This window comes from Hyperolius riggenbachi, chromosome 4 (assembly GCF_040937935.1).
Source record: "Hyperolius riggenbachi isolate aHypRig1 chromosome 4, aHypRig1.pri, whole genome shotgun sequence".
In the NCBI taxonomy this organism is placed as follows: domain Eukaryota; kingdom Metazoa; phylum Chordata; class Amphibia; order Anura; family Hyperoliidae; genus Hyperolius; species Hyperolius riggenbachi.
In genome coordinates, this window is record NC_090649.1 from 312120250 (window position 1) to 312146843 (window position 26594).

Sequence of the window (26594 nt, forward strand, 5' to 3'; positions counted from 1 at the left end):
GATAAATAAAAAAAATATAAATAAAAGAAAATATAAAAAAAGAAAATTAAAAGATAAAAAGTGAAAATAAAAAAATTAGAAATGGAAAATAAAAATAAATATAAAAAATAAAAGAAATGAAAAATAAGAAACAAAAAAATAAAATAAAAGTTTATTTATTAGTTACAGTATGCATTTGGATGTAGTTATGTAGGATGTAGTTATGTTTCATGCTGTGGGTATGACAGGCTGTGTTTCCCCCTTTAAATCTCATGCATTTATACTGTTTTGGCCCGTTTCTACTGCCAGGGTCCTCTCTACACACGTCCTCGCCGTCTGTTGCGGCGCCTTCCGGCTTGGGGTACTCGTTGCCATGGGGATGCGGCGTAGCCGACGCCTGCGGACTGACGTGGACGCACGTGGGACGCAATGTACGCATAGCCTTATTGGCTGGTATTCCATCATGCGTACTATCATGCGACTCGTGCGTTCCACGGCGGGGCCTGCAAGTGGCCAGCCGTGATTGGCTCGGCTGGTCACGAGGCGTCTGCGCTCCAATGCGGACACTCTGCCCGCCTTCCTGGGCGGAGTGATTCACAGCTGGCTGCGGGAGTTCCTGGTTGGTGGGTGGATTCCGGCAATGGCGGCCAGGACGTGACAGGTGAGTGTGCCTGTCTCCTATAGGCCAGTTTTCCTTCATGCAGTTCCCCCCATCAGGTCCTCTGGTAAAGATAGGGCCTGTGATTGGCTAAAGCCGCATCTACACGAGTAGATGCGGCCGCGATGCTCCTTATCAATTGATAAGATCCGACAGGACGGATCTCCGCACCGCCAATTCCCTGCTCGATCCCCGCGAGGGGACAATGGCAGGGAACCGTGCGTGAAATAAGCGGTGCCGGCGGGGACTCGAATGCGGCGGGCATGCGGAAGAGGCGATCTGGCGGCTAATCGAGCCGCCAGATCGCTACAATGTTCCATGGTGTAGATGGGGCTTTAGATTATAGTTGGCCACTGATTGGTTCATTAGTTAGTGGGCATGTATAAATACTTGTGAATGAATGTATGTATTCAGACTGCCACTTGCTTGAGAAAGAGAAACCTCTCGAAACGTCGCACTTGATGTGACAGCCTGTATCTATGGATACTCAATAAAGAGCATTAATACCACGGATGGTGCCGGCTTCATCTATACATTGATTACATCCGGTTGGTTACCGGACGGCCTTGGCACATCCACCAGCATTTCCAGGAAGGAGTGCCTTCTCTACGCTTGTCAATTTAAATAACATGGTTTGTGCATAACTAATCTGTTTTACCCGTGTTTCAGTGTATGTCTAGCATATTTCCAAGTTCAGTTTTCAGAGGGTGTTTGGTGGGGGTTTACCACAAGCTGCCCATCAACAGTTTTTTGGACCTCTTGTGTTTACGGTTTAGCAAAGACGTCTTCGGTAGGATAATGTACTTTTCATGCTATTTAGTAGAAAATGTGCAGTGTGCACTGTGATTATGTACATTAAAAACAATTTCAGGGCATTGATAACTGACTGTAAACATTTTAGTAAAACTCTGCAGAACTGACATAGGTCTTAAAATTACTTACAAAAAAAACAACATGTTGGGGGAAGGAGAAGATTAGCACACTGTTAGGTCTGTAATGCTTATTTTTTGAATCAAGAAAATGGAAAAACTGGTTCAGTCATGTAAAATATCAGCAATACCTTGCAGTGAAAGGATTAAATCATAATATAAGGGAACTGCTTTTGAGATCTTTGTGTAGTTGCACCAACTACTAATCTTTCCTCCCACCCACCTGGTTCACTGCCAGGTAACACCCCTGCAAAAGGCAGGCATGAAAGGTACATTCAAGACTTCAATTGAAGAGAAATCGAGAGCCCAATATGGTGTAGTATGTCAAGACAGATGGAATAATTGAGACAGTGAGATGGTAATACTCACAATCATGGGTTACCGTTCAGGTAACCACTCAGTAGGCAGGTGAGGAGATTAGACCTGTCCTCACTCAGGATTAAGAAGTCGCTCTCTGTAGATAGGAGAAAAAGGGTAGATCACCCCTCCACCTGGGGTGGACTTGAATATACTGGTAGGTGAACAGAGGCGCCAGTAGAATAAAAGTACATAAAAATTTTTAAAAAAATGCTGGGAGGAAGTGGTGGACTTGCCTCCGTTAAAGCAGACACCAAGGACTGTGATTAAATAAATAAATACACATTTATTGAAGATACCCCAAAGATGCAATGCGTTTCGCGGGCACAGCCCACTTCTTCAGGCAATAAACAGGGGATAAACAACAGCAATTCTGTTATAGCAAACAGAGCGCAAGTCCACCACTTCCTCCCGGCAATTTTTTTAAAATTTTATGTACTTTTATTCTACTGGCGCCTCTGTTCACCTACCAGTATATTGAGAAGACTTAATTCGCAAACAAATTCAGAAGCCATTTTTATCACACAGCTGTGCTTACAAATGTTTTCATGCTAACAAAAAAAAAAAAAAATCTTTAGATGCCTACCAAATGTTTAACATTCTCTGCTGCAAACATCATGTGTTTGGCAATGTGCAAAAAAAAGCTGTAAAAATGAGCAGTGTGGGTAAACAAAAAATAAAAAGCAGCATGAAGGAAACATTCAAATGAAGCAAATCAATGCAAATGCAGAAAGTGAGTATGCAACTAAATAAAAGTCACACCTGGACAGATGCAGGATGCATGGATAAAAGACTACTGCTTGGTGGAGTATCTGCAAAACTGACCCAATTTTCCTGATGTGGAAGTGGTGAGTGCGCCGGCCATACTCCTTCTCCAGATGAGCCAACTGCAAAAAAGAGCAAGCACTAACATTAGATTTTAACCAAAATGAACACACCTAGAGTAACACCACTATTCAGTAATGACTTGTGTATTGGGCAGGAGAACGTCGTTTGCTGCAATTCAGCTGGCTCACACAGGCATAGGAACCTCGGAGAAGACAGACACACTGGATAACCCATTTGCCCCACTTTGGCCAAAGGAAGAATGTTTTGGTTGAACAAGAGTTCCCATCCTGTTAACAGGAACCCACGGTTTGAGACCTATGGAAGCTGCCAAATGTATGTCCTTTTAAACAATATCAGTTGCCTGGCAGTCCTGCAGATCTTTCTGGTCAGTATGGTCTAAAATCACACACCTGAAACAAGCATGCAGCTAATCTTGTTAGATTTGTCATAGACATCTGATCTGCATGCTTGTTAAGGATTTATAACTTAGTATGTATTATGCTGGGGATGCACGGGTCGACCGGCGGCTCGATTAGCTGCCGGATCGACCCCAGCCGTGTCCCCGCTCGTCCACGCAGATCGATTACCGCTCGCCACCGTTGGCGCTTCGTTATCAGAGCTCGATTCCCTGCCATTGTCCGCAGGCGGGAATCGAGCGGGCGCGGGTCGAGCGGCTTGATCGGGCCAGCTGAATATTATCAGCTGGCCGGATCAGCTGGTCGATACATGGTACAGAAACGTACAGTGTATCCCCAGCATTAGAGGCAGAGAATCAGCAGGACAGCCAGGCATTGTGCAATGTTTAAAAGGAAATAAATAAATATGTCAGCCTCCGTATGCCTCTCAGTTTGGGACCCCTTTAAGCAGCACCGAAACCCTGATTGTATAGCAAAAAACTGTGATTGGAAAACTTTCCTGCCCAATTAAAGTAAAAATATAATCTGAGTCAGTCATGAATGGCCAGTTAGAAAGATTACCATCTTATGTCTGCATTTTCATAAAGACATGAAATGAGAATCTAGAAGTTGGCCTATTTATATTGGTTTTACAAAATGTCAGTGGAATCCCTTTAGTACTTAAAGTGTACCTGAGATTATTATTGTATTTATAATTACCTGGGGATTCCTTCCAGCCCCATGAGGTGCCGGGGCTCCCTCGCAGTCGCCTCCATTCTCCTGTAATTGCCGCTGGTAACCTGGTCAGTTGCACACTCCTGCATGGCCACTTGCACTCCCAGGAGTACTACTGCGCAGGTGCAGAATATGTTTGCAGCCACAAGAGCGCAGCGAGGAAGCCCAGGCACCTTCATGGGGTTGGAGGAAGCCCCAGGCAAGTATAAATACAGCAATAATTGTCATCTCAGGTCTACTGTAAAGAGTCACACCTGCAATAAGTATGCAGCCAGTGGCACCAGTCCTGCACACTTGTCCTGGCTCAGCAAATTAGAAAATACCAAAAGCGAAGTGTCAGTGCACAGGATCCAGGCAAAGAGCATTTTCAAAGTAAGACCCCACTGCTTCCTCACACTTTAGGTTTCCTATCAAGTGACCCTTTATAGGAGAATATAGAGGCTGCCAAATGTATTTCCTTTTAAGCAATAGATATTGACTGGCTGTTTTGTGATCCTTTGTCCTATATCAAACCACGGGTCCAAAACAAAGATGCTGATCAGATTTTCTCTCTGGTTCACACTGCAAGAGCATTCTAGTGATTAGAAAAGCTCTTGCTAGTGTAATGCCATGGGTGATTTTTACAAAATCACATTGCTCGAGTGATAAACTCATAGCATTACATTAGCAAGAGTTTCTAAAATAACAAGGGCTTAGAGAAAGCTCTTGCAGTGTGAATCAGCCCTAAACCAGCATTTTTGTAAGAAATGTGGGTGTCCGGGGGAATGAGTTAGTGGCAGGGATCCGGAGGCTCTGTACCTCCTTGCTCCAGAGCAGTGATATTCAACCGGGGTTCCGCAGAACCCTGGTGTTCCGTGCGCGTTTTGCTCCTTCTGCAGGACAAATTGGTCTCGCTCTTTCCTACCGTGGGACAAATCAGTCCCACTGATGCGACCGGCGGATTGATTGACTCTCTTATAGGGCAATTTTCGTGCCCTTCAGTGATGCGGCAGAGAGCCGCGTGGTGGACGCATACCAGAAGGAGATGGCGACGGTTAAGGAGATGGCGAGCGAACAGGAGACGGATCGAGGCAGTCACCAGGAGAGTATGTTTGGACTTTGTGGTGTCACTCAGCATGCACTGTAGCACTGCACGGAACTCCAGGGCCTGTTTTTAGTTTCCCCACAGCCCACACGCTGACACTGTCTTTGAGACTGGAATCCTCTATTCCTGCCTACATACTGAAAACTTCTATGCCTGGTTACCTATATTGGGGGTCCCTATTCCTGCCTGCTTATACTGGGAACACCTATGCCTGGTTACCTATATTGGGGGTCCCTATTCCTGCCTGCATATACTGGGAACACCTATGCCTGGTTACCTATATTGGGGATCCCTATTCCTGCCTGCATATACTGGGAACACCTATGCCTGGTTACCTATATTGGGGGTCCCTATTCCTGCCTGCATATACTGGGAACACATATGCCTGGTTACCTATATTGGGGGTCCCTATTCCTGCCTGCATATACTGGGAATACCTATGCCTGGTTACCTATATTGGGGGTCCCTATTCCTACTTGCATATACTGGGAACACCTATGCCTGGTTACCTATATTGGGGGTCCCTATTCCTGCCTGCATATACTGGGAACACCTTTGCCTGGTTACCTATATTGGGGGTCCCTATTCCTGCCTGCTTATCCTGGGAACACCTATGCCTGGTTACCTATATTGGGGTCCTTATTCCTGCCTGCATATACTGGGAACACCTTTGCCTGGTTACCTATATTGGGGGTCCCTATTCCTGCATATACTGGGAACACCTATGCCTGGTTACCTATATTGGGGGTCCCTATTCCTGCCTGCATATACTGGGAACACCTATGCCTGGTTACCTATATTGGGGGTCCCTATTCCTGCCTACATATACTGGGAACACCTGTCTGGTTACCTATATTGGGGGTCCCTATTCCGACTTGCATATACTGGGAACACCTATGCCTGGTTACCTATATTGGGGATCCCTATTCCTGCCTGCATATACTGGGAACACCTATGTCTGGTTACCTATATTGGGGGTCCCTATTCCAACTTGCATATACTGGGAACACCTATGCCTGGTTACCTATATTGGGGGTCCCAATTCCTGCTTGCATTTACTGGAAACATCTATGCCTGGTTACCTATATTGGGGGTCCCTATTCCTGCTTGCATTTACTGGAAACATCTATGCCTGGTTACCTATACTGGGGATAATTGCCACATTGTATATGGGGGTGATAAATTAATTTATGATGTGAGATGATTAGTGCATTTGCTATGGTAGTAGATTGTTGCATTTTATATGTTGGGTGATTTCCACATTGTATATGGGGGTGATTCATGCATTTATTATGCGAGATGATTACTGCATTTGCTATGGTAGTAGATTGGTGCAATTTCTATATGGGGTGATTGGCGCTGGCGATGTTTCTCTGCATCATTTTCACGCAGGGGTTCCCTGAGATTTGAAAAAAAATTTGAAGGGTTCCTCGGTCTAAAAAAGGTTGAGAAAGGCTGCTCCAGAGGAAGGCGGCGACCCGGTGTCAGTGGCAAGGCCTGTGATGGGTTAAGCACTGTAGCTCCACTCCCTTGCACAAGCACAAGTGTACTTTTGTTACTATGCTGTGCTCTGGGTTGCTGGATGGGATAGAAGTGTCCCTTCCTACCTGTAGATAGAACTATACAATGTGCAAAAAAGGACTTTATAGGGCAGTGCACAATTAGTTGGCACTAAACACAATTTTTTTTTTTGCATTTAACTTTATTTATTCAGTTAGAAAAGATCTTGATTTGGTAAAGTCACACCTGTTTGTGCTTCACTGTAAGGTGGCCAGAATGGACCAGATGCTGTCACAGGCCGTTCACCGTTTCCTCCACTGGCATGTCGGACGTGCTTTCTCCAAGAGTGTGGAGATGAAGGTGGCGATTGCTGAGGTGATGCTACAGGTGATGTTGATTCCTGTAAAAAAAACAAAAACAAAACTATACTCACTCTTAAATACTTGACGGATGGATATTGTACTGCTGGAGATTGTGCTGTACAACTCACCAATTGCAACATACACATAATGCAACCAACATCATTGGTGGTGGTATGCGATGTGATGCAGGCAAAGGAGCAACTGCTTGATGTGCACCACGACAGACAAACATTGTGCACATCAACGTATGCAATTTTAGCATTGAACCGTTTTGTGCTGTAACAATGGAATCAGTTGCAAACCATCACAATCGATGAGTGTAAACGTTCATAGATTTTGACGTGCACCCCATTACAGTGTGCCCCTTTAGTGTGTGTGACCACTGGTCTCTCCGCGGCTTCTTATTGCAGCCACATGCTTCGCCAGTATTCGTTGCCCTATTTCTACTTCATAGTGCAGTGAATACTAGCTAAGCAAGTGGCTGCAATAAGAAGCTGAGGAGAGACCACAGGTGTGCTGCTGGGAGGGGGCTGCCCAGTCTATTTCGCAGTCACTATGAGAGGAGAGAGAGGACACGGCGAGCGGAAGTCAGGAGGGACGCAGCGTGGAGAGGATGGAAGGACAACTGGCCACAGTAAGCTGGCCAGATCGGGTATTGGCCGGCCAGATCCCAAAGCAGCCAGAACATATATAAACTTTAAAGGACACCTGAAGTAAGAGGTTAAATATGGAGGTTGCCATGTTTATTTCCTTTTAAACAAAACCAGTTGCCTGGCAGCCCTGCTGATGTATTTTGTTGCAGTAGTGCCTGAATCACACCAGAAACAAGCATGCAGATAATCTTGTCATATCTGACAATGATGTCTGAAACCCCTGATCTGCTGCATTCTTGTTCAGGGTCTATGGCTAAAACTATTAGAGGATCAGCAGGATAGCCAGGCAACTGGTATTGCTAAAAAATATGGCAGCCTCCATATTCCTCTCGCTTCAGTTGTCCTTTAACTTAAAGAGTTTGTTCAACTGACTTTTTTTCCGTTTTTATAAGGGTAATCTTAATGATAATAAGTGTGTAATACCACATACCATGATCCTGTCATACCATGGTATTTTTTGAGACTTATCAAGACGTGAATATTTGCCACCCTAGTGCTGCATCACCCTGGATGCCACAACTGATGTCCGAGTGCAGCTTGGAACACTTCACTGCTGCTCTGCATTGTGAGGTATTCAAAGAGGGGTTTGTGGGACAAGAGATGGAGCCTGCCAAACTGGAACAGTCCCTGTGATGGTTTGGAGGCATGCAATGGGGACGGGATATTCCCAGGGATGGTTTGGAGGCATGCAATGGGGACAGTAGTGTGGAGGCAGCATGCAGGAAGAAACCTGCATATTAGGCAGCTGGAAGTCAGAAATTTAGGTCTGTCTCTGTGCACAAGTCAACCTCTATATTTTCCTTTAGTAAGTCAGACCTAAATTTCACAACCTATAATTGAGGATATAAAGTATATTGTTATCTATGCCATTTGCGAGTTATCCTTGTAACATGTTTGTTCTAATATTCTTATGTAGAAATAAGCAGATACATTTATACTTCTACAAACCTAGTTGTTTTGAGCACAGCACAACTATTACATAGGTAGCAGTGGTATATTCATTGTGCTCCCTGTCAGACAGGTATTCAGGGAGGAGAAGATATTTACAGAGGAAGTTTCTTGTGGTCCAGCCAGTTATTATAAATATAGTATGGTGATTTACCAAGGCAGGAGCATAGAAAACCAGACCAACCCGTGCAATTTTCCAGAGCACTCAGTCCACCTGTACTCCGGTCTTGATGAATCTGCTCCAGCAGATATACTTTTATTGTTATGATTAATGATTGCAAAGATAATAGTGTGTCCGTTTCTCACCAACTAAGCACATAGCAATTTAAGGGTTTGAAGACCACAGTACATGCGCAGCCACACCTAAGAAGATGTGGAGCTCTTAAAACCTGATTACATCCCTAGTATGTTCAGGGGGATGCAAATAATTCCAGCTTGCACGCATACTCTATGCATTGGGCCAATAAAATCTACGTTCTGCTGAACTTCCTCAAGACATAGAAAGGATCTTCTCCATTTCCATTTGCAGCTAGCTATGAATTTTCAATTTGCAGCCAGAACAACTGACTGAGGCTTAAACTGCACAGTGAAAGTGTGGAATTGGAATTCTTTATGGCGCATGGGCTGCTTGTAATTGTCCAGTCTTGCTGTATTAGTAATAAGCTACACAGAATAAACCGCTTGTTATTCATTTTCCACACCAAGATAAACCCATTGACTGAGAAGTATTCACCATTAGGAGCCCTGTGGAATAACTGTTTTATATGAATATGTTTTACACACTTAAAGGGATACTGTAGGGGGGTCGGGGGAAAATGAGTTGAAGTTACCCGGGGCTTCTAATGGCCCCCCATAGACATTCTGTGCCCGCGCAGCCACTCACCGATGCTCTGGCCCCGCCTCCAGTTCACTTCTGGAATTTCTGACTTTAAAGTCAGAGAACCACTGCGCTTGCATTGCTGTGTCCTCGCTCCCGCTGATGGCACCAGGAGCATACTGTGCAGACCAAAGACCATACTGGACTTGTGCAATACACTCCTGGTGACATCAGCGGGAGCGAGGATGCAGCTGCGCAGGCGCAGAGGTTTTCTGACTTTAAAGTCAAATTCCAGAAGTGAACTGGAGGCGGGGCCGGAGCATCGGTGAGTGGCTGCGTGGGTACAGGATGTCTGCGGGGGGCCATTCGAAGCCCTGGGTAAGTTCAATTCATTTTCCCCCGACCCCCCTACAGTATCCCTTTAAGGCCCCGTTCACATCATTTAGCACATAGCTGTGTGATCGGAAAGCAACGCGTACGATCGCATGCCATCTGCGCTACGGTGCAGATCCCATTCGCTACAGTGAATGGATCGGCACCGCAATTCCCGAAGAAAATGCATGCAGCAATGCGATAACGGATTGCTGCGCAGCGCATATGGAACCGGTAGAAGGGCCATCTATGCCCTTCTACCATTCTTGCGTGTCTCACACTATACGCGCTGCCGAAATGCGCACAGCAGAGCGCATAGTCTGAACGAGGCCTAAGTATGCTGAAAAAGAATTGTCATTTATTCCTGCTAAACTGAAGTGTTTTCCTTTTTTCTGCAATAGATATTTCCAATAGATATAGATATTGCCAATTGCCTGGCTGTCCTGCTAATTGTTTTTGTATCAGCAGTGTATGAAACACACCTGACCATCTAATCTGCATAATGTGTCTGGGTCATTGGCTTGATACACAGGCATTAGGAGGAAAGGCAGGCAAATGAAAAATAAGGCAGGTCCCACATTATAGTAATCGAAGTTTTAATTTGTCCAAGTTGAAGTTCGGTCGTAATTTGTAAGCAGACTAAAGCTGGACCATTTAAAATTCGTAGCAATTGCATTTGGTTGGCTAAATGTCAAGCGGCATATAAGCTGCAACACATTTCAGAATCAGAATCACTTTTATTCGCCAAGTATGACAGGAGTCATACTCAGAATTAGTTGTGGTTCACATGGCGTAGACAAGTACATAAAGAAAAACAAGCACAGAAAAGAAAATCAACAGGATAACACAAAACAGACAATTTAAAGTCCAAAGTTAGTTCAGATCAGTACAGTTCAGTACAGTACCAGCCAGGCTGCGGTGCCTCCAGTCTACCGTAAAGTCAGCATATAAAAGTCCAAAAGTCAGTACAGTTCAGTTCCAGCCAGGCTGTGTTGCCTAACCAACCCGGGTGCAGTGAGGGTGAGCTGCAGAGACCCTACCCTCGTGACAGTCCGCCAATTAGTTTAGCAGCAGAATTGCTTGGGGGAAGAAGGCGTTCCTGCGCCTGGTGGTTTTGGATGGGATTGTTCTATAGCGACGACCCGACGGGAGGATCTCAAAGCAGCGCTTGCCAGGGTGGGAGGGGTCGCAAGAGATCCTGGTGGCCATCGACTTCATCCTAGCAGAGTAGAGGAGATTGAGGGGTGGCAGCGGAGATCCGATCTTCTCCGCCTCAGTGATGACTCTCTGCAGTTTATACCGGTCGCTGGACGACGCACTAGCGTACCAGACAATGACTGAGGAGCAGATGATGGATTCAATGGTTGCGGTGTAGAAGCTTCTCAGAAGCTCCCGCGGCATGCCAAATTTTTTCAGTTGGCGCAGGAAGAACAGCCTCTGCTGTGATTGCTTCTGAATTCTGGTGGAGTTTTGCCCCCATTTCAGGTCGTTTGTGAGGGTTGTGCCAAGAAATCGGACAGATGGTACTCTCGAGACTTCAGTTTTGTCTATGTGGACTGGTCGGAGAGGAGGGGGGTGCCTCCTGAAATCTACAACCAGTTCGACTGTCTTTGCTGCGTTTAGTACTAGGTTGTTATCCCTGCACCAGTTGCAGATTCTCTCAACTTGGCTGCAGTACTCGTGTTTTCCGTTGCTGCCGATTAGGCCGATGATGGTAGTGTCATCCGCAAATTTGATGGCCTTCACAGAGCTGGCAGTGGAGGAACAGTTGTTAGTATACAAGGAGAACAGGAGTGGAGACAGAACACATCCTTGTGGGGCACCTGTATTTGTGGTTCTCACGCTGGAGGAGAAGCTTCCGAGTTTGACTAGTTGCGTTCTACTTGACAGGAAGTCCATGACCCATACACGAAGAAAGGGATAGACTCCAAGCTGCGCCAGGTTGCTGAGCAGGATATCTGGGCAGATCGTGTTGAAAGCTGAGCTGAAGTCCAGAAACAGTATCCTGGCGTAGGAGTCAGGTCTGTCTAGGTGCTCTGTGATGTACGACAGGCTGATGTTAATGGAGTCTTCAACGGACCTGTTAGCCCTATATGCGAATTGGAGCGGGTCAAGGAGGGCGTTGGTGGAGCAATTAAGGTGGGCGAGGACCAGTCGCTCGAGGATCTTAATGATGTTGGAGGTTAGGGCCACCGGTCTAAAGTTGTTGAGATCCTTGCTGCCTGGTTTTTAGGGGACTGATATAATTGTCAACCTCTTGAAGCAGGAGGGCACTGTACCTTCTGACAGTGACCATATGAATAAGGAGGTAAGCACAGGGATAGCTGGTCTGCGCAGGTTCTTAGGCAGATCGATGACACGCCATCCGGGCCAGAGGCCTTCCTGGGGTTCAGCTTGCGGAGATGCCGGAGAACTTCAGCCTCCTGGACTATAACTGGCGCAGAGGCCTCAGGTTCCCCCACAGGTGGGACCCCGAGTTGTGCGGACTGGCGTTCAAACCTGCAGTAGAATTTTGAACCAAGTTGGAAAAATGTGTTATTAAAGGGATCCTAAAGGCAAAGAAAAATGAGGCTAGATTCACAGTGGGACGTTATTGACTTGCGTTAATAAAGAGGCATAACACAAGTTACCGCACGGCAATGTTAACTCTATGCAACGTTCACAGTGCAACGTCAAAGGGACTCCGAGCAGTGCAGAAACTATGGAAAGATACATACCATTTTGAAGCTCTCTTTCTAGTTTTAGCGAAAACTAAAAGGCGTAGGGCGGCGGTTTATATATCGTTGGAAAGAGGAGAAAGAGAGCTTCAAAATGGTATGCATCTTTCCATAGTTTCTGCACTGCTCGGAATCCCTTTAAAGTCACCTTGTAAATGTTACGTTTATTGTGACGCTCTGCTGCAGTGCGTTACCTCTAAACGCAGACGTTAACAGATACAGGGAAGCATACTTTTCATTGCCTGTATGCACAACTGTATGCGAAGATAATGCAGTGTTAAGGTCTGTTGCAACTTTTTTTTTGTTGCGTTGAGTTCTATTGTTGTGTTGCGACTTTAACGCCACATCAAAACGCAACATCCTACTGTGAATCTAGCCTCAGTTTTACCTGGGGCTTTTACTAGCCCCTGCAGCCGTCCTGTGCCCTTGCCAGTCCTCAATGAGCCTCTCTACCCCCGCTGCTTGTTAGTTTCATTTTTGCCGACTCCGATTCGGCGGGCCACTGCGCATCCTTGTTTGCCTGCACAGGACGCTATTGCGGACAAGAATGCGAAAGAAAGGTGTGAACAGAGCTGGGCAGACGCAGTGGCCCGCCGAATCAGAGTCGGCAAAAACTAAACTAACCCGTGGTGGGAGACCAGAGCATCGGCGAGTGGCTGCACGGGCACAGGAAGGCTGCAGGGGGCTGGTAGAAGCCCCAGGTTAGTGAAACTTTTTTTCCTTGCCTTTGGGATTTCTTTAATCATCTTTACTCCAAAGCCCTCTTTACAAAGGGTCACTTACATTTTTTGTTCACACTAATGGGTTTCACTTATTTCCACTCATTTTCTGACATTAGTATGTGTAAAGCATGTGAATCAACGGATAATACACCTCCATCACCCCACTGCCGCAGGCCAGGACCTTCTTTCAGACCACTGCTCCCCTTCTTGCACAAGTGCGGTCATGATTTCACATGGGTAACAAATATGGGCTTTCAGCTCTACTGTGATTTAGCATTATGGAAGACCGTGGAAAACCAGACACAGTAAAGGTGCGTACACACATGCGACTATAGTCGTTTGTAACGATCGTTCCCCGATCTTTACCAACGACGATCGTTACAAAAAACGAACCAACGACTATTAAGGCAAACAACGAACGAGGCAAATCGCTACAAAACAAAGTTCTGTCTTGGCGGATTTTTACCACCGACGATCATTAGCAAAAGTGGTACATCGTTGGAAACGATCGTTCGTACCAGGCTGGACATGCGTATTTCACTTTTTCTCCAAGGAACTTTACAATTTTATGCGCAGGCGCATTAAGTGCTTTTACGTGGTGTAACGTTCGTTCTAACGATGTGATCGTTACACACTTTTTACAACTAACTTTACTTCGGTCGTTCTTTCGTCAATTAAAAGTTCGTTCGTCGTCCTCAACGAACGATCGTTGTCGCATGTGTGTATGTAGCATAAGACCAAAACCCAAGTTCACCAAATGATCCATTTAATTAACGACTATAATGTACCATGGCCCACTAAGCTTTACCCATTACCTGCTGCTCTGCTTGACCACGTGGCTGAATCACATCATGACTAACAGAGCCTTTTTTAACTTGCGGTCTTCCAGGGGGAGGTGGAATGACTCCGGAGTAGGAAGCAGAATTGTCACCTTCCGAGCTGTGAGCAACTGAATGCCTTGAGTCTTGTTCATTTTTTGACACTAGGAATCTTGGCAGAGGAAGATCTTTTACTAGAAGATAGAAAACAAATACGGTAGTTATAAAATGCCAAAAAGAAATTAGATAAAACATGACACATGGAATATAAAACTAAATAAATCTTGCTTATAAACATAAGGATGAAGAAACAATCACAGCCACCACTGTATGCAAAACTGTTGGTACAGATAGAGAAAATACAACAGAAGCACAACAAGATTATTAGATGGATCAACCTGCCCTTCATCTTGTCCTTTAAACATCAGGTTAATTAAGCATTATTTAACCATTTCAGCCCGCTGGTATTTTTCACCTTATGCATCAGAGCAATTTTCTCCTCCCATTCATTCACCAATAACTATCACTAATTATCACAATGAATTGATCCATATCTTGTTTTTTCTGCCACCAATTACGCTTTCTTTGGGTGGTACATTTTGCTAAGAATTATTTTTTTCTAAATACATTTTCACAGAAATATTAAGAAAAAAATGGAAAAAAAATCATTATTTCTCAGTTTTCGGCTATTACAGTTTTAAAATAATACATGCTACCATAAATAAAACCTATGTATTTTTTTGCCATTTGTCCCGGTGATTACGCTATTTCAAATTATTTCCCTATCACAATGTATGGCGACAATATTTTATTTGGAAATAAAGGTGCATTTTTTCCAGTTTTGTGTCCATCACTATTTACTAGAATAAGAATGTTCGTAATATACCCTCTTCACATGCATATTAAAAAAAGTTCAGACCCTTAGGTAACTGTTTCATTTTTGTTTTTTTTAACTGTAATTTTTTTTTTCCCATAAAAATTTTTATTTGGGTAATTTTTGGTGTGGGAGGTTAATGGTTAATTTTAAATGTAATGTGTGTTTATTTCATAAAAAAAATTATGTAAATGTAATTTTACTATTTGGCCATAGTCAAAATTTGTTTTAGCCCTGGAAGCGAGCACTCTCGCTTCCAGGAAGCATAAGGAGACAGAAAACTTATTTTTTAATCAGAAAGACAGCAGCTTCTGATAAAAAGCAGGCGGTCTTTCTACCGGGGACTGAAATCATTGAATGGGAACTATGTTCCCATTAATTGATCTTCGGGCTAACGGGGGGCAACACGGGCGGGAGCGCGCAACAGCAGCCTCCTTGACGTGACAATCACGTCCAGGTGATATAAATGGTTAAAGCGGACCTGAACTCAGAATTTCCTCTCTGCTCTAAAAGATAACCAACGGCATAATAACCTTTAAAGAAAATATTTTCTTTGTTACAGCTTACAGAACTCCTACAATAAATCTGCACTGTGTCTACTTTCATGGAAGCAGACAAAGGGTTAATATTCTGTGTTTACATATAAGCTGTGTCTGCCGAATTTCTGTGCTTACACAGCTGAGAGCTCAAATTACATTTCTGATTACTTACAGATCAGGGGGTATTAGACAGGCTTTTCTCTCTAAAAACGCACAGGGTACATTCCTCTCTGTTTTCCTTGTGTCCTGTGCAAGAGTTCAGGTCCACTTTAAGCATTATAAACATTCAAAATTGCATGCACTAAACGGATCATATGTAAATTAAGGACTAATAAATATTTGCATATTGCAGTAGAAACCATCTGTAGTAAACTCCAAGGGACCTCGCCAATTACCGTATTTTGCGCAGTATAAGACGCTACGGAAAATAAGACGCACCCAGGTTTAGAGGGCAAAAACCAGAGAAAAAAAATATATACATTAAACCTGGTGCGTCCATATTCCAGGAGAGTCTTGTACATGTTACCCCTCAAATGTTGTCCTCCTGTGTCCCATTGTCTCCCCATGTGTCCTCTGTGTCCCCAATACCTGCCCCATGTGTCCTCTGTGTCCCTCTTACATGCCCCATGTGTCACCCATGCATACCCCATGTGTCATCTGTGTGTCCCTCATACATGCTCCATGTGTGCCCTGTGTCACCCCTGCCTGCCCTATATGCTTGCCCTATGTGTTGTCTGTGTCCCCCATACCTGTCCCATGTGTCCTCTGTGGCAACCATGCATGTCCCATGTGTCCTCTGTGTCCCTCATGCCTGCCCCATGTGCCTGTGTCCCCATGTGTCCTCTGTGTCACCTATGCATGCCTCATTTGTCCCTCATGCCTGCCCCATGTGCCTGTGTCCCCATGTGTCCCTCATGCCTGCCCCATGTGCCTCTGTCCCCATGTGTCCTCTTGTCCCTCATGCCTGCCCCATGTGTCCTCTGTGTCCCCCATGTGTCCTCTGTGTCCCCCATGTGTCCTCTGTGTCCCTCATGTGGCTGCACCTGACGTATGCCTCTGCCCTCTCCCCATGCCTGTTATGTGTCCGGCTGTGTGTGTTACATGCCCCCTCCCGCTGTGTTCCTTATCTCTGCGTGCCCCTGCGAGTGTCTAATATGCCCGCTCCCGCCTGCCTCATCTCCCTCCCCCATGTCTTGGCTGCCCCCCCCGGGTGTTACAATCTGCAGCGGGCTTACCTCTCCGCCTTGCCCACGAGGATTGGAGACCTCCTTCACAGCCGCACATCTCGCTCTAGTGACCGGCATGTGGTGAATGCGTCATTATCACATGCCGATCACTAGAGCGAGATGCGTGGCTATGAAGGAGGTCTCCAATCCTCGCGGGCATGACGGAGAGGTAAGCCCGCTGCAGATTAACACCCGGGGAGGGGGGGGCAGCCAAGACATGGGGGAGGGAGATAAGGCAGGCGGGGGAGCGGGCATATTAGACACTCGCGGGGGCACGCAGAGATAAGGAACACAGCGGGAGGGGGCATGTTACATACGCCGGACACATTACAGGCATGGGGAGCGGGCAGAGGCATACGTCTTCTGCAGCCACAACTTACACACACAGGCAGGGAATTCCCGACGTGGCGGCGGGTCGCGGTCCGTATCGGCGGGCGTTTCTAAGTCGGGAATTCCCTGCATTTACTGTATAAGACGCAGGGACTTTTTTCTCCTATTTTTTGGGGAGAAAAAGTGCGTCTTATACGGAGAAAAATACGGTATTTTATTATGTCAGAAATGTTCTATACAGCAGAGTCACCGTTATCCAGAATTCAGGCAACCAGATTTCTCAACTAACTGGCATGCCTGAATGATAAGGGGGACTACACGTTTTGGGGTGTTTGGTGAAGTTTTGGAGGCATTTTAAATCCTTACCACACCTCCAGAGATGTCTGGCAGTCTCCCCGTACCTCCCTGTGGGCTCCTAGTGGCTTTCCGGCGCTGTCTATGGAAGCTGGCATGTCGGACGTGTTCTCAGCACCATCTGAAGCCGCCATGGGGGTGAAAAAAGGCAAGGATGAGAAAGGCCCTGCAGAGACACCGCGCAGGCAAGATGGCGCTGACTCGCTGCAGACTCGCGCGCAGCGACAGGAGACGAGAGCCAACGAAGCGGCTGCCAAGTTGGAGAAATTTGCTCACACGAGTAGTAGGAGGGAGCAGGACACTTTGGAGCCTGAGGTAACAAAAGCTGATCGGGGCGAGACTGGGGACAGCCCAGGGGAGGCAAGGGATCCTGTCACAGAGTCTGAGTGGGAAACTGACGGGCAGTCAGGTGTACCTGCTGTGACAGAGGAAACTGAAGACTCTAACCCTCCACCGTCTAATAACTGCCCTGAGCCATCTCTCAATGACATTTTAGCTGCTGTAAAAACATGCAATGAAGCAATTATTTCTCTTTCTCAGCAAACAGGAGGGATAAAAGAAGAGATAGGCCTTCTTAGACAAGATCTCTCTAATATTAGAGACAGAACATCAGCCCTTGAAAAACGTGTGAGTGATATTGAAGATGACATGGCTCCTGCTTTCAGGGATCTGCAAAGAGTTATTAAACATTCTATTGCTAATACGGAGAAATCCGATGATATTGAAAACAGGCTACGCAGAAACAATGTCCGTATAGTTGGTCTCCCGGAAAAAACGGAGAAAGCTGATCCCACTACATTCATAGAGAATTGGTTAATCGAGATCTTTGGCCGCGACTCCTTCTCTAATTTATACGCAATTGAACGGGCGCATAGGGTCCCATCTCGCCCTCCTCCTCCAGGCGCGGCTCCTAGGCCCATACTCGCTAAATTACTTCACTATCGTGATCGTGAAGCCATTTTGAAGATAGCGCGTCTGAAAGGTAGTATCCTGTATGGCGAACATAAGATATAATTTTACCCGGACTTCTCGGCGGAAGTTCAAAAGCAAAGAGCCAAGTTTATTCAAGTAAAGAAGTGGCTACAGAAGCTTCAGCTACAGTATGCGATGCTATATCCTGCTAAACTCAAAATCATTGCTGACAATGAAGCTCATTTTTTTACTTCACCACATGATGTCATGGTCTGGCTTGACCACAACGAGCAGCATCTAAAGGCCAAATCTTCCGCAGCGGATACTGAGGATTGAAAAGGCCCCTGACGCCTTCATGTGCAACCTTTTCGCTCTAAGCGCTATAATGTTCCTGCTGATCTCTGCAGGGGGAGGGGGAAGATGACTAAACCTCTTTGGCCCCCTTTTTGGCTACCTAGGTTAAACAATGTTTGGGTATTGTGCATTCCTTCTTTATCACAGGGGCTCTCAGGTTCAAGCTCCATGCTTTTTGGACTTTATATTTGCTTATTATAATACATGTTAATAGATTATTTTTGCTATTCTCTCCATAAACGAGGGGTCACCCCCCAGAGCGGGGTCTTGGGTTCTACTTATTTGCTTGTATTGTTGTGTGGGAGCAGAGGAGTTTTTTCCCCTTTTTGACTTCTCTCTACCGCTTCTCCCACATAGAACTTTGGGTTTGTGCGGACTTCGGTCTACAGAGACTTGTTCAATTAAGAACAATCGGATAGTTCCTGGGGTAAAGTTAAAAGATACAGACCAATATGTTTGGGGGGTGGTGGGTAAACTCGGGGTGTGATACTCTTTGTTCTTTCTGTGTTAAACTTTGTACGGCAGCAACAACACTATGTTCTTTAAAAGGTGACCTGTCAATACTATGTCTTCACTTTAAACATTTGAAATGGAAGATATATCTATATTAAGTTGGAATGTGAGGGGGCTATCTGACTCTACAAAGCGCTACTCAATTTTCTCTTTCCTGCAGAAAATGAAACCAGCTATTTATTGTTTGCAGGAAACCCATCTGACACCCCACTCTCTGAATTTCTTAAAAAAAAAAAAAATGGATCTCCCACTCCTTTCATTCAACATATTCCTCGTATTCTAGAGGGGTGTCTGTATTGATTCAGAATCAGGTGCAGTTCTCGGTTGTCGCATCCACAGTGGACCCTGAGGACAGATTTGTAATAGTCCACGGTCGATTCAACAATTTGGAATGTATTCTGGTTGTTATGTACTCCCCTCCCCCAGCCTCCTTATCAAACCTACAGCCTGTCATAGATGTAATAAAAGATAAAATGCATATTCCTCTATTATGGATAGGAGACTTTAATATGTTTCTAGATTACAGACTGGATAGGTTCAGATCTCGCTTGCAACCGAGCCAGCTAACTCCGCTGGCGAGATTGCTTAGGGAGTTGGGTCTCATGGATGTTTGGCGGTCTATGCACCCTCACGAGTCCCAGTATTCATGGTTTAATAAGTCATATATGTCTTTATCCAGGATAGACCTAGCCATTTGTAATCCATCAATGAAGGTCTTGATCTAGAAAGCTGAATATCTGGTCAGATCTCTCTCTCTGACCACACTCCACTGAAAGTGGTAATTTCTCTCTCCAAAACACATAAAAGACCTAGGACGCCCTGGAAGCTTAACCCATTCTGGCTTACTCTAATTAACTCACACTCATATATCATTAACGAAATTTAGATCTTTTTCTCTGCCAATAATGACCCTCATAATAAATTGTGGTCCTGGGAGGCATTCAAGGCTTTTCTGAGAGGAACTTTCTCTAGAGAAATCAATAAAATTCGCTCTAAAGGCCCATACACGTGTCGGATTTTAGCGAACGACCCGTCCGCCGAGCGGATCGCTGGTAACCAGTCTTATCACCCGAACGATAGTCTGTACACACGTCGGATTTGACGCGAAAACGTCCGAACGACGGAACGTTCAAACGACGGGTCGTTCGCTAAAATCCGACACGTGTATGGGCCTTAAAACTAAGGATCTAGACGATACCTTGGCTAGTAATGTTAGAGCTACAGAAGCTCAGTTTATTGTTGATCCCTCAGATTCTAATAGGTCGGCTTGGTTACTTGCTCAGGAAAACTTTAATGATCACTTGTTATCCAAGGCTAATCATAAGCGCTTCTTTTTGAAGCGGGCATTTTTTGAGCAGGGTGACCAAACAGGCCATTTGCTTTCGGTGGTCACTAAAGCTCAATCTACCTCAAATATTATTGCTGCTCTGTCAACTTCTAGGGGGGAATTAGTCACTGACTCCACTAGCATTCTTTCAGAACTACAAAAATTCTACACCGACTTATACACGTCTAGAGTAGCATATAACTCTCAGGACCTCAATAGCTATCTTTTATCTATCCCCTTGCTGGGTCTGAGTGATTCTGATGCAGCCTTGTTGGAGGCACCTATTATGCTAGACGAATTAGAGATTGCAGTGGCCTCATTACCCAATAATAAAGCCCCAGGTTGCGATGGCCTGCCTTTGGAAATTTATAAAATATATCCTGAGCTACTACTTCCCAAGTTACTAGAAGTGTTTAATGCGTCATTTGAAACAGGTTCTCTACCTACTTCTATGACGGAGGCTGTAGTCATTCATATCCCCAAGCCAGGCAAAGATACTCTTAAAGCAGAATCCTACAGACCCATTTCACTCTTAACATCAGATGTAAAAATTCTTGCAAAGGTCTTGGAAAATCGACTGGCCAAGGTGGTTGCTACAGTGGTTAAATCCGATCAATCTGGGTTTATCCCATCTAAATCTACAGCGATAAACATTAGGAGAGCCTCTTTGAACATGCAACTTCCAGCCGACAACACTGGTGAGCGGGCCATCTTGTCCCTTGATATTGCCAAGGCCTTTGATAGTGTTGAGTGGCAATACCTATACAAGGTCCTTGAATTGATGAAGTTCGGACCTAATTTTTGCAAATGGGTAAAGATCCTCTACAACAATCCCAAGGCTTGCCTTAGAGTCAATAACTTAAACTCCACATTTTTTAGTCTCGGTAGAGGCACCAGGCAAGGGTGTCCTCTATCCCCCCTTTTGTTTGCCCTGGCCATAGAACCTCTAGCTGATATGGTTAGGTGTAACAACTCAATTAAGGGCTTTAAATTCGGGGATATTGAGGAAAAAATTGCATTATATGCTGACGATACTCTATTGTTTCTCCAAGACACTGATAATTCTTTAAAACATGTAATGTCAGCCCTCTCTGATTTTGGTATGTTCTCAGGCCTGACTGTCAATTGGGACAAATCGTCCCTATTGGCGTTAGACAGGTGTGATCCACCTCTTCCCCAGTGCTGCAGTCAGATACAAAAAGTAACCTCATTCAAATATCTTGGGATTGTTATATCTCCAGACATCTCGTTATTTGAATCTCTAAATCTGTCCCCATTGCTGTTTAAAATCCGACAGAAGCTTAAGGCTTGGTGAAAATTACCCCTATCCCCAGTAGCTCGGGTCAACTTACTGAAAATGGTTACGATGCCCCAGCTGCTTTATGTTTTGCACAATTCTCCGGTGTGGCTCCATCTGAAGGTTTTTAAAACAATCGACAAAATCTTTAGGGATTTTATCTGGGGTAGTGGACGGGTCAAAATAAAATTGCAATATCTGCAATACCCTAAGGAGGGAGGGGGCCGTGCAGTTCCTAATGCATGGGTCTACTTTCTTGCTTCCCAGGCTCAACACCTTGTGGGATGGGAATCAGGGGAGCTCGCTGATCCTTCTAGGCAGATACTTAATTATAAACTGGGCTTCTCCTCTATCTATGCAGCATTGGAGGCTGGGGTTTGTGGGTCCTTCAGGGGTGGAAAACTGTATACTATGACTTTGATGCAAAAAGTGTGGGACAGAATACGCTCTATGCAGAACATAGAGGGAATCACATCATATACACCAATAATTCAAAACTCTCGCTTAGTTGAGTTACGTGAACTCCCATTTCTTCAACAATGGGTTAAAAAAGGCATCTCCTACATAGCGCAAACTTTGAACGGTATGGAGGTCTATCCCCTCATAACTCTAGCAGAGATATTGAAAACTCCTCTTTCACCGTTATTTAGCTTCCAGTATCTCCAATATGTCCATGCAATTCGTAAACAACAAAAATCCTCTTCACTTCTAGTGCAACCTGCACCACTATTTAATTTGGTGGCCCAGGCTACCTCTAAAACTGGATTTATTTCACAGGGTTATGCTATGCTTCTAGATCTTTACTTAAAGAGATTTCCCCTTAAGTGCTATGACAAATGGGTGGAGGAGCTGGGCGATCTTTCAGTAGAGGAATGGGCCGAGATTCTACAAAGTATCCCATTAGTATCTACTAACGCCACTAATAAATTATCCCAGCTAAATATCCTTCATAGAACCTTATTAACGCCCAAAAGATTACACTCTATGCATTATAGAGCTGATCCTATTTGCGCTCGATGTAGTAGGGATCATGGGGATCTTATCCACATGCTCTGGCATTGCCCCAAGCTTCATCGATACTGGAAGGCCATCCTAGATATAATTGACTCTCTTCTCAATATCCATATACCAAGAACCTTCCGGTTCTGCATATTGGGGTTATTTGCTGGGGTCAGCATCCCCGAATCAGCTCAAATTATGCTACATAGAATGTTGTTTCAGGCCAGGAAACTCATTCTCTCTGCCTGGATCAACCCAGCCCCTCCATCTGTATCTCTATGGATAGCGCAACTAAACTCATACTTGAAAAGTTGGTTTATCAGCACAGAGGAGCACCACATAAATTCGAAAAAGTGTGGGCTCCCTGGCTAGACTCTCCTGGTCTTCCTGACCACGCACTCATAATTGATAGATTATTTAGGGCAGCCAGCTGAGCTCCTGTTCGGAAGCCCGCTGATTTTAAGGGTATTGCTCATGGTTTCCCCTCGCATCTTAAAGCTCTATATGTAGTATCTGAACTAATGTGATTCTGCTTTGCTTTGTATGCCATATGTCAGGTCACTTGTACTACTCTTACCTTTGCTAGGCATCAATCACTGCTGCTGTACACCCTTGTTATTCTGTATAAAAATGTTGTTTTATATATCTGCTGTTTAGCTTTAATAAAGGCTGATTTAAAAAAAAGAAAGCTGTTAGGAGCCTGTGAAGAGGTATGGGGAGACTGCCAGACATTGCTGTAGACAGAGTATTTGTGGGGGAGGTTTGTGCTTTTTTTAGGCGGTTGCATACCCATCTGTGATGGATCAAGGCACAGACTCAACAAGACCTCGAAAGGTATCCTGTATGGCACCAAGACATACATATGGGGTAAGCAGATCCTTTAAGTTCTGTAAGTTGTAAAGTGGCCTCTCCATGGATTAGGCTCATTTTTTGAGAACATCCCACACAGACACACCCCCACAGTCATTCACACGATCTAAATGAAAATGTGATTCATCAGAACAGGCCACATTCTCCCATTGCTGCACAGTAAAGTGCTTTTGACACTGGACACGGGTTAGCATGGGCACTCTGAATTGGTCTGTGGCTACATAATACAATTTGTGTTCTGACACCTTTCTCTCATTGATTACTTTAAGTTTCCTCAACATGCCCTTGGGAGCCCATGACCCTATCACTGGTTCCCTGGCTGACCACTTTTAGTAGATACCAACCAATGCAAACAAGAGCATACTACAAGAAAAGGTGTACTGCAGATGCTCTAATCAAGTTGCCTGGACATCATAATTTGACCCTTATCAAAGTAGCAAAGATGATTATGGTTGCCCAATTCTCCTGCTTCTAACACAGGAGTGTCAAACTCAAATACAAAGTGGGCCAAAATTGTACACTGGGACCTAGTCGCGGGCCAACCGTAATGTCTACTGCCCACTTTCCTCCCTTATAAAGTTCCCAGATGTATTATGGCCCCCCTCCAACCCCTAAACAGTTCCCTGGTGACTAGAGGCCCCCACTCTGCCCTATACAGTTCTCTAGTATTTAATGCTTTCTCCCTACCTCCTCCATATGGCTTCCCTGGTGTTCTAGGGCTTCTCTTCTATTACAGCTTCCCTGGTTATCTAGAGTGGGACAAATAGAATGCAAAGTGGCGAAACCACTTTAGGGCCAAATTGAATGGCTCTGAGGGGCAGATTTAGCCCGTGGGCTGGAGTTTGACATGTATGTTCTAACACATCACCTGCAAAAAAATGACTGTTCACTTGCTGTCTAATATATCCTCACATTGACATGTACCAAGATAATCAATGACTTCAGCTGTCAGTGATTGTAATGTTTTGGCTTACTGGTGAACAGTTGTCTTGGAAGGAATTATTTTTCTCTGCAATGTTTACATACTCTTTAAATGTAAAATATAAGTTCTTTCAACTCAGGGTGCTGTGTGTTCATACAGTGGTTAAAATAATGCAGCACCAGGCAGACAGTAAAACGGACTGAAGTCTCAATGCAGTGCAGTAGTGGCCACTCTTGGACTGCATCTGTATGCAGCAAAAAGGAAGGTGGGATGAATATAAAAGAAATCAAAGCAGATTTACCCTTTTCTTCAGCCATGCAGTAAAGAAATACAATTCCTTGAGTTTAGGTTTAATCACAAAAACCTAAAATACTTACCAGTGTTTAAACTTTCAACCCGGAGAGGTAAGCCAGACTGTGCTACAGCTACGAGTTTCAACGCAATGTAAAACTGGCTTCTTCCAAAGTAGCCTAGTCTTGTAGCTCCACACAGCTCCATTATCTGAAAAATAATTTGTAAAATGTGTTTAACATCTTCAGTGTTAGACAAATATTTTCTCATTAGAAGAGGCAGTGGCTGGATGGTGTACTGGTTAAGGGCTCTGCCTCTGACGCAGGAGACCAGGGTTCGAATCTCGGCTCTGCCTGTTCAGTAAGTTAGCACCTATTCAGTATGAGACCTTAGGCAAGTCTCTCTAACACTGCTACTGCCTATAGAGCGTGTCCTAGTGGCTGCAGCTCTGGCGCTTTGAGTCCGCCAGGAGAAAAGCGCGATATAAATGTTATTTGTCTTGTCTTGTCTCGTCAGACAAAGGTTATTTCCATATTTATCTTATAAAATGTCTTTCAACAATTATTTTTTCTAAGCCACTGGCTTTAAGTACAGAAGTAGTAGATCCAGAAATCCATTCTGTAGAAATAATAATGCTTAGCAACAGAAGTCTTAAAGCATACCACCAAGAACCCCAGTTCTTGGTGGTAAAAGGCATCTAATGCAAAACTCCAATGTAATGAAGTTAAAATGTACAATTACTCTGCCTTATATGTAATGGATAGTGGCAGAAAAATATCACTTGAGTGTGTTTGCGATCATGGGAGGAGGGGCAGTGCGTTACTGATTGGCAGTTTGCTGCCCAGTCTTGCACTGTACTGAGTATTACAAAGTTGTGTGGCAGTGTTCCAATCAATTTTCAATGAGGTTTCTGCAAAATCTGATTGATATTGACTTATGTCACACAAGGTCCACAGGACTAAGCCCTAGGAGTTACCCAAAGTCTACTGGAAATACTAAAATATAACTTATTGTATTGCTAAAAACATACATACATAAAGGGAGCATTTAGCCAGTGGTTCTGGCTGGATGGGATATATCACAAGCTCAGTCCAAGAGAGGTTCTTTGTTGATCCCCCTCCCATATGAAAAATGTTTGCAAGGGGTGTAAGCTCGTCCTCCAAGTAGCCCGTGTAGGTGGCTGCACTGTATGGTCACATTAGCTGCCCCACAATAGAAACCTCCCACACAGCTAGTCTGTGGTACACACTGGCAGAGGATTGGCGTTTGTTGACTAGTATGTATGAATACACATGCACATAAAAGGATGCCCTGTCGCTGGTTGCTCAAGTGCACATGCAGGGTCTCGCTCTGTGAACTTCTCACAGTGTGCAGTCCTGTGCAGACAAGGAACTGCCATAAATAAAATCAACACTTTAGTGAAACAAATAGTTGGTGAATTACCGTATTTTTCGGACTATAAGACGCACTTTTTCTCCCCCAAAAGTGGGGAGAAAAAGTCCCTGCGTCTTATAGTCCGAATGTGCTGCCAGATGTCCCCCACAAGCAGGTGCAGGACCATACCGCAAGCTCTCACCTGTCCAGCCGCGGACTCTGAGTCCTGCATCCTGCTTCCTCCTTTCATGTTGCCCAAGCACTGCCTCCCCTTCTTTTCTGTCCTCCCTCCGGCAAGCGGCACTCCCTGGACGCTAACCCCGCAGCGGCTGAGTCACTCCCCAGAGGCATCCGGTCCTTGCCACCGATGTCCCCGCTGGTCTTTCCTGACCTGAACATAGGCGGCCCGCATAGCGTTACAGCTCTGGCTCCAGTAGGAAGCCTGTCTTCACCACCGGCTATGAGTCACGTGGGCCATCAGCTAGAACTGCCCACGTGACTCCGGCTCCCGGAGCGGCTCCAACTCTGCCTTTCCTCT

At 45.0% G+C, this 26594-nt stretch overlaps 1 protein-coding gene across 4 annotated transcripts in view; it reads right to left on the reverse strand.

Moving 5' to 3' along the window:
* The window catches only part of REPS1 (RALBP1 associated Eps domain containing 1), a 150464-nt gene that overhangs the window by 90549 nt on the left and 33321 nt on the right, over positions 1 to 26594 (reverse strand). For 3 of the 4 annotated variants that reach the window (XM_068231680.1, XM_068231682.1, XM_068231679.1), the window contains exons 2-5: positions 24769 to 24892; positions 13872 to 14068; positions 6712 to 6865; positions 2686 to 2810 (exon numbers count right to left, since the gene is read on the reverse strand). In XM_068231680.1, coding sequence (XP_068087781.1) covers positions 2686 to 2810; positions 6712 to 6865; positions 13872 to 14068; positions 24769 to 24892 — 600 coding nt within the window. The remainder of the gene's footprint in view (positions 1 to 2685; positions 2811 to 6711; positions 6866 to 13871; positions 14069 to 24768; positions 24893 to 26594) is intronic. The other variant, XM_068231681.1, reaches the window with a different exon arrangement.